Source organism: Suricata suricatta, chromosome 6 (assembly GCF_006229205.1).
Source record: "Suricata suricatta isolate VVHF042 chromosome 6, meerkat_22Aug2017_6uvM2_HiC, whole genome shotgun sequence".
Lineage (NCBI taxonomy): Eukaryota > Metazoa > Chordata > Mammalia > Carnivora > Herpestidae > Suricata > Suricata suricatta.
The window spans coordinates 12360289-12369521 of record NC_043705.1 but is presented as its reverse complement, the minus strand read 5'-3'; the positions used below and the strand labels follow the sequence as shown (position 1 = coordinate 12369521).

The 9233-nt window shown below is 46.6% G+C and overlaps 1 protein-coding gene across 1 annotated transcript; it reads left to right on the top strand.

The window, feature by feature from the left end:
- Positions 1-6966: 6966 nt before the first annotated feature.
- ZNF354A (zinc finger protein 354A) lies at positions 6967-9089 on the top strand. The gene has a single exon (XM_029941815.1). The coding sequence runs from the start codon at positions 7038-7040 to the stop codon at positions 8520-8522; it is 1485 nt and encodes a 494-aa protein (XP_029797675.1). The 5' UTR covers positions 6967-7037; the 3' UTR covers positions 8523-9089.
- Positions 9090-9233: the final 144 nt, after the last annotated feature.

Below are 9233 nucleotides of genomic sequence, written 5' to 3'. Positions count from 1 at the left end.
TGTTCAAGTGGGGACACAAGTGTTCAGGAACTGAGCACACACAGGGTGTGGAATGACAGCTGGTCAGGACCCCATGGCAAACATGCAAAGTGCTGTGAGACCATGTGGCAGGAGGGGGGACCAATGCATTAGGAGGAGGAAGGAACAGGGGGGTGGGAGTCGGGGCCTAGGGGGACACGGCCAAAGTGGGGGGCTTAGGAAGTGGGGAGGTGGCACAGGAGGGAGCCGCGTGGGCAAAGGCTTCCGAGAAGGGCGGGGTCTGAGGATGCGCAGAGAGTCCGGGCTCAGGAAAGGGCACGGGTGCCGCAGAGGACGGAAGCCAGCAGGTACTGACGGGCGCCAGGGCACAGCAGCAGGGACCACGTCCCACGGAGCGGGGCAGCCCCGACGCAGGGTTTAGTCTGTGTCCCGGAGCCATGCTCAGTGCGTGAGGAGTCGTGACTACCTGGCCAGGGACCCGGGTTCACCCTCTGCAGGATCAGCCTGCAGCGGACAGGCAGCCTGTTGGCGTGGAAGACGGGGTGGTGCCGGCTGTCGTCAGGTCCACATGAGTCCGTGACGGCCCCATGCCGTGGGCCCCACAGAGGACGCGCGGGACAGGCGGACTCGGTCCCCAGCCCCCAGGCCCGGGTAGCCTTGTTCCCACACTGAGTCGAGGTTTTTGATGTGGGACCCACCCTTGTATTTTATCTCTTTCTAACGCTGATGTGGACACCAGACTTCTGTGGAAGCTGGCAGAGGCCACCACAAAGTAACCAGAGAATGCAGGCATCAGGGAACCGGGTGAGGGCGCAGAGGGGTCCCAGTCCCCCTGTCAGGGGTGAGCCGGGTCTGGCCTGAAAGGTCAGAGGAAGAGAAGAAGGAATCCTTCGCTCTGCCCTGACCTCGGGAGCCTCTGACCATGAAGGAATCTCTGAGTGAAGTATTTGTTGGATTAGGGGGCACAGATTGTGTGACCGGAGTCCAGAGCTGCCCTGGGAGGCTCTGGGGCCGCCGGGTGGTGGGGCAGGAGGCCACTCAGCCTCCTCCTCCAGTCTGGGGGCACATCCTGAGGGCGGACCGTGGGTGCGCATCAGGGAAGGAACATCACAGCTGACCAGCATGAGCCGGTCTCTGGATGGGACACACCCCCTCTCTTGCCTCAGAGACGGAAATCACATGGGCCGCCCTTGGGTGAGCTGCACGTGGCTGTGTCTGTCCCGCACCCCCGGGGGGTGGGGGGGGGTTCCATCTGCCTGGACTGAGGTGCCTCAGAGCATCTTCCCCTCCCAAGGGCAGCTCACTCCCCGTGAGCCCAGGCAGGGGGCTGGTGTTCTAGAAGCGCCTCGGGCTGTGCACTCCAGACCCGAACCAGCCCTTCCCCTTGAGCAGCCAGGGATGGAAAAGCCCCGGCTCCCGGGGTAGGACTCCAACGTGATTCAGCCGACTTGTACATCATGAGTTTGCTTTACACCCAAATGTGGAAATATTCCCAAAGGATAAAATTATAAAAAGCAGGGATGATCCCGGTAAACAGTTACTTCTGATGAAAATATGTTCTTTCCCCATCATTTTCTCTTCCTTTGTTAACTCAGTGCCAGAAGTCTTGTAGGGTGGCCTGAACCTGTGCCACGTGGTCAGCCCAGGGGTCACCTGGGGCCTGCCTTACACCCACCCACCCAGCTGGGGCTGCCCCTGCACAGAGAGGGGGGGGGGTTCTTCTAATTAGCATGAAGGTGCTGCCCTTAGCAGCCTAGGGACCCAGCAGGTGGTGGTTTAAGTGTGAATCTCTTAGGAGGTGAAAGCGGAGCCCAGGTGCTCCGTAGCCGTGTCTGGTATGTTTGTGTCAGTCTTGTCCTTGTCCCCGGCCTTCCCCATCAAGACCCCTGCGTGGCCCTGCACCTCCCTCCTGCCACCAGTGTCTGTTCTCACAGCTGCCAGAATGCTCTAGTAACAGGTAAATCAGGTCATCTCACCCATTCGCAAAACCTCTCATGGCTCCGTCACATGGAGCACAGTGCAGAGTCCTCAGAGTGGCCTCCGGAGCCTGCATGGTCTGGCCCTGGCTTCCTCTTCACCTTCCCCGCCTTCTGCTCTGCCCCTCATCCGAGGCCTGTAATCACTGTGGCTGCCTTGCAGGGTCTGGCTGGCCAGGCAGACTCCCACCCCACGCTCGCTGCTCTTGTTTTTCCCTCCCATTCTTCTTCCTGATGACCACAAGCCCACCGACACTTCCTTGAGGTGGTGCTTTCTTGAACAGATCCGGCTCAACCCTCGTTGCGCTCCCTCCACATCCTACATCCCCCTCACCATGCTCTGTTTTCCTCATGGTGCCTCTCGCAGCATGAAGCACATACTCCTTCATTGTCCCTTCTCTGGATCATAAACTCCCTCCGGCGGGATTGATTTGCTCCCCTTTCCCTGGTACCTAAAAACAGTGTCTGGTCAGAGTAGGCTTCCAGTTAATGAAGACATGAATGACTCGGCCAGGTTGGTGGTGTGGAGACAGAGAGAAGTGAGCCCATCTGAGACACTGGGGAGATAAGAGAAGCAAGGCTTAGAGATGGGTATGAAGATACAGGAGTGGGTTATCAGGGAAGCTTGGTTTGTGGCTCTTCCTGGGATGGGCCGTGGTCTGTCCCATTCACTGAGATAGTGACCTCACAAAGAGATCAGATTTGGGGGATGGTAGAAATAGGTAGGGTTTTGGATGAATGAAGTTGGTCTTGGTTGACCAGTTATCCCAGGAAAGAGGTCAAATAACCTGTTAGATTTGGAGTACCACCCTTCAAAATATAGACTGTGTGTGCAATGTAAATTTTGGAGACCCTGGTCTCGGACTTTAGTAGTAAGTCTCGGAGACTGCAGTGCATATGATGTTTTTATAGGGATAACTTTGAATCTGGGGAGGCTGAGTGGCCCAGTCGGTTAAGTATCCTACTTTGGCTCAGGTTATGATCTCGCTGCTCGTGGGTTCGAGCCCCACATCAGGCTCTGTGCTGACAGCTCGGAGCCTGGAGCCTGCTTCAGATTCATATTCATTCTCTCTCTCTGTCTCTCTCCCAAATATAAGTAAACATTTAAAAAATTAAAAAGAAAGGGAATAACTTCAAATCTGACCACCTACAGGATAAGGGGGGAACAGATATATTATGAACTAAGTCTGTAAAGCTGGTATGAGGTCAAAGATTTTGATGCTGCCTCAGGCCTCAAAGTATCCAGACTGTAGCTAAGCCTTTAAAATCCCATCCTAGATGTTTCCGCCAAAACCCTCTAGCCACCATCCATACCCCTTTCCCTGCTGGCACCCTCCACTAAGGGTAGTTTGGGTGGTGCTCTAAGCTCACGTTCACGTCCATTTCTACCTTGTAATTTTGTTGTAGAAATTATCACATGATGTGATGGCCTATTCCTTCTTTGTCTCTAATGCCAAACTGGGAACCCTTGAAGACATGAACTGTTTCTTTTCATTACTAGATCTGGACTATCCAGTGCCTAGGATAGAGCCTGGCATATTACAGGCGCTTTTAAAATATTTGGTAAATTGGGAGCACCTGGGTGGCTCAGTCAGTTGAGCATCTGACTCTTGATTTTGGGTCAGGTCACAATCCCAGAGTTGTGAGATCGAACCCCGTGTCCAGCTCTGCTCCGAGCATAGAGCCTGCTTGGGATTCTCTCTCTCCTGCTGCCCCTTTCCCCACTCACATGCTCTCTGTCTCAAAAATAAGTCAATAAATCAGCCCATTCATCCCATGTCCAATTTCTTGTTCAGCTTTACACAAAACTTTTCAAGAGCATTTCTCTACTTGATGTTTCCATTTTGTTACCTCCCTCTGTTTCCTCTGTACCCCAGTGGGGCTTCCTCACTATCCACGAAAAGCACTGTCACTCAATCCCATACAGTCTCCATCTTGGCACATGCAAGGTTAAGTTTATAGTCCCCGGATTATTTGCCAGAGTTGCTCACACACTCCTTCCCTGAAGTACGTTCTTCCTTTGGCTTCTGGAACACAATGCCCTTCTGATTTTCCTCCTTTTCTTGACCTCTAATGTTGCCATGCCTAAGTGATTTTTTCAGCTCTTTAGCTTTAAATAAAATTTATCAATGGAGGACTCTCAAATACCTAACTAGCTCTGACCTTTTCCCCAGTCTGCCAAATACAGACCTGACTGCCTCAGCATCTTCCCTCAAGGTCTGTGAAGGCATCTCAGCCACGGCACACACTTCCAAGAGAGAAGGCCCCCTCAGACCTGCCCCTCTCTGGTCTTCTAGTGGCTTGTGCAGCGTTCTTCATTTTCAGGCTGGAAACCTAGGAGTTATCTCTTAACTGCCTCATTCCTGTTCAGCACCCCGGACGCCGTCCTTCAGCAAGCCTGGTCCTGTCAACAATTCCTTAAAGGCTATCCTGCTGCGTTATCTGTGTCTCCTCCACCCCCTTGCTCGCCTGCCTGACTAGAGCCTTCCATCTGGCTTCTCCCCTCCCTGCCTCCACTCAGGCTCCGCCAAGTGTTAGGTTCTCTGGACGTAATGTGTGGATTGTTGAAGATAAGTTTGGAAGATCTTAAGGAAGTTTGTAGCATGCTAGGATGTAGATTTTAAAACGATTAATCTGGGGAGTGGAAGAGGGAAAATAATAGTTACAGAGAGGGAGGGAGGCAGACCATAAGAGACTCTTAAATACTAAGAACAAACTGAGGGTCGATGAGGGTGGGAAGAGAGGAAAATAGGTGACAGGCATTGACGGGGGCACTTGTTGGGATGAGCACGGGGTGTTATATGGAAACCAACTTGACAATAAACTATATTTTTATAAATAAATAACATAAAAAAATAAAAAGATTACTCTGGCCACAGCGTGGAGAATAAATTAGTAGAGAGCAAGACTTGGGGCCAGGAGACCAGGAGACCATGGTGCAAACTGTGGAACATGAGAAATAAAATACCACTTAGGCATCTGACCCATTGCTCGGGGCTCTAGTCTAAAGTTAACAAGACTTAGTTGGACAAGGGACGAGAAGGCATTGGCAGAAAGTAAAACACACAACACCCAGTGTTCATCTCAACAAGTGCCCTCTTCAATGCCCATCACCCACTTTCCCCTCCCACATCAACCCTCAGTTTGTTCTCTGTATTTAAGAGTCTCTTATGGTTTGCCTCCCTCTCTGTAACTTATTTTTCCTTCCCTTCCCCCATGGTCTTCTGTTAAATTTCTCAAATTCCACGTATGAGTGAGATATGACATCTTTCTCTAACTCATTTATTTCACTCAGCATAATGCCCTCTGGTTCCATCCACGGTGCTGCAAATGGCCAGATTTCATTCTTTTTCATCTCCAAGTAGTATTCCATTATGTATATACACCACATCTTTTTTATCCATTCGTCAGTTGATGGACATTTGGGCTCTTTCCATAATTTGGCTATTGTTGATAGTGCTGCTATAAACATTGGGGTGCGTGTGCCCTTACAAATCAGCACTTCTGTATCCTTCAGATAGATTCCTAGCAGTGCCATTGCTGGGTCATAGGGAAGTTCTATTTTTAGTATTTTGAGAACCTCCACACTGTTTTCCAGAGCGGCTGGACCAGTCTGCATTCCCACCAACAGTGCAAGAAGGTTCCCCATTGGAGCTTTTTAAATGGTTACCTCTAGCCCAGGAGAAGATGCCAAACTAAATGCATAGGGATTACCCCAGCAAAATTTAATGTTCTATGAACTGGGCCTTCTCCAAAGTTTAAGATTTGTCAAGTTCAATTCTGGGTTTTGTTTGTTTTGCTTGTTTTTTTACCACTTTAGCACATTAGTCTCTTTTATCTTTTTATATTTACCTGCCTTGTTGTTTATCTTTGACTCATTTCTACACTGTATGCATAGCCTCTTTTGCTTGATGCATGAGCAAGGCTGCCTTCCCAGCTTCTCACACCTTTTTGGCGTCATGCCTATGTGTGGCACCTCTAGATTAACTCTATAACATGTTTTCGTGTTTGGACTGGCCATGAGTGTAATCACTCATATGATGAACTCCCGTCACCCATATAATGTCCTGTCCTGGAAGGTAACTTCAAGTGCTTGAATTGTGTGTGTGTGTGTGTGTGTGTGTGTGTGTGTGTGTGAGAGAGAGAGAGAGAGAGAGAGAGAGAGAGAGATAAGGAACTGAGAATATTTGGCATTGTTCAAATCAGGAATATATAAGTAATTAAGGGAAAGTAACAAAACATTTCGTATATAATTCAGATGCCGTCAGACGGATCTGTAAATAAAGCATGCTAATCTGCTTGCAGAAAACACTTATGGTAGAAAAGGAAGTCTAATATATTGAGATATACAAAAGTATAAAATACAGGGGCTCCTGGGTGGCTCCGTCAGGTAAGTGTCCAACTTCAGCTCAAGTCATGACCGCAAAGCTCATGAGTTCAAGCCACGCGTAGGGCTCTGTGCTGACAGCTCAGCGCCTGGAGCCTTCTTCGGATTCTGTGTCTTCCTCCCTCTGGGAACCTCTCCCCCTCTCAAAAATAAACATTAAAAAATCAAAAAGGTATAGAATATATACTTTACTGTAGCAAGTGCTATAATGAGGGGATAGAGTTAGAAACTCAGTCAAGAAAGGACTTAGACATACAAAGTAATTAGGCATGAGGGAAAGTGAGAAGGACTATAGATCAAGAAGATTACACACAATGAAGAGAAGGGTCATGAAAATAACCCTTTTATGGCTTTGTACTCTGATCCCAGACTGCCTTTCTGAATCCATGCTCTCCTGGTCACACTTACACTCACCTTAAATAGGTTTTATTATTTTCTCCACCCTAATACTTCAGGTCCCATTGATTCTTTTTCTGTATTGCTTAAATCTTATGTTTTCTTCTTACATTTGACCAGACACCAAGACCTTATTTAAAAACCATCAATACTTGTTTATTCTCTACATTTGATCTCAGTAGCCAAATACTGTATCACATGAAACATCTTTGGGTTTTTTTTCCCCTCCAGGATGGAAGAGCAGTCACAAAAACACAAAGTCAACCCAAACGCAAGATTCTTCATTTCAGGAGCTGATAATGAGAAGATCCAAAAGGAGTGGACCCTGGGACTTTAAATCAGAAAAACCCTGCATTTATGAATACAGATTAGAAAAAAAGCAAGAGAAAAAAGAAAGTGTTCAGACAGTTTTAGTCACCCACAAAAAAATCCTCACTGTAGAAAGAAGCCATAAAAATACTGAATTTGGCCAAAACTTCAGCCCAAAGTCAGTCCTTATTAAGCAACTGATGGTTCCCAGAGAAGAAACACCACCAAAATGTGAAATACAAGGAAACCACTTCAAACAGAATCCGTATTTACTTAATCAACCAAAAATCAACACAGCAGAGAAACGCTATAAATGTAGTATATGTGAAAAAACCTTCATTAACACTTCGTCCCTTCGCAAGCATGAGAAAAACCATAGTGGAGAGAAATTATTTAAATGTAAAGAATGTTCAAAAGCCTTTAACCAAAGTTCAGCTCTTATTCAACATCAAATAACTCATACTGGAGAGAAACCCTATGTATGTAAAGAATGTGGGAAAGCTTTCACTCTTAGTACATCCCTCTATAAACACCTAAGAACCCATACTGTGGAAAAATCCTACAGATGTAAAGAATGCGGAAAATCCTTCAGCAGAAGGTCCGGCCTTTTTATACATCAAAAAATCCACGCTCGAGAAAATCCTCATAAATATAATCCGGGGAGGAAGGCATCTGGCCTTCCTGGGTGTCAGAGAATTCACCTCAGAAAGAAGTCCTATTTATGCAACGAATGTGGCAACACCTTCAAGTCTAGCTCATCCCTTCGTTATCACCAGAGGATTCACACAGGAGAGAAACCTTTTAAGTGCAGCGAATGTGGGCGAGCCTTCAGTCAGAGTGCGTCTCTTATTCAGCATGAAAGAATTCACACTGGAGAAAAGCCCTATCGATGTAACGAATGCGGGAAAGGTTTTACTTCCATCTCCCGACTTAACAGACACCGAATAATTCACACTGGTGAGAAGTTTTATAACTGTAACGAATGTGGTAAAGCCTTGAGTTCCCACTCGACACTGATCATTCACGAAAGGATTCACACTGGAGAGAAACCGTGTAAATGCAAAGTGTGTGGGAAAGCCTTCCGGCAGAGTTCAGCTCTCATTCAACACCAGAGAATGCACACTGGAGAAAGACCCTACAAATGCAACGAGTGTGGGAAAACATTCCGGTGTAACTCCTCCCTTAGCAATCATCAGAGAATTCACACAGGGGAGAAACCATATCGATGTGAGGAATGTGGGATATCTTTCGGCCAAAGTTCAGCTCTTATTCAACATCGCAGGATTCATACAGGAGAGAAGCCCTTTAAATGTAACACGTGTGGGAAAACTTTCAGACAGAGCTCATCACGGATTGCCCATCAGAGAATTCATACTGGAGAGAAGCCCTATGAATGTCATACATGTGGGAAACTTTTCAACCACAGGTCATCTCTTACTAATCATTACAAAATTCATATAGAAGAGAACCCCTAGAAAGTAGATTTGCATGTTTGCAAGCCTTAAACCAAAGCTCATCAAAATACATGAGTGAAAAAACAAATGTAATAGATAGGAAAAATCTTCCTGTAACGTAGGCCTCATCAGATACCAGATTCCAAGGGTGATCCCGGACTATGTAATAGATAATGAGGAAAGTAGAAAGCATGCGTGCCTGCAGGCACTTTTTAAAATAACCTGAAGTGAATTCACAACTGGAGACCCTTTGGGCATTTGTAAAATAATTGCTTCCTTTCTACAGCAGTGTATGCTAGAGGCCATATGTGACTGTCAGACATCTGGGTGAGGGGAGGTGTACCATGGATTTCTCATTAAAAAGACACTTCTAAATCGGCAATCCTTTTTTTTTTTTTAACAACACTCAATAGCATATAAAAGATGCTATCAAATTATACACTTCTAGAGAAAAGGACGAAATAAAAGATTTAAAAAAGAACTATAAACTACCTCTCAACTTTCTGGGGTTTGTCCTTTTCCTGATCTGGTGTCAAATTTTGTGCATGGATTTCATTTATAAATAGAAATAAAAGTCTGTTCTCTTCATCTTTGGTTCTTCTAGTAATTGCTGTGAATTGGGAATTTTCTAACCAATTGCTCATTCTGTTTTCAGAATTTATTTATTTTTATTTATTTAGCTGTGAGGTCGTTCATTATGAAAGTATACCATATGCTGTACACAGAGCTGTC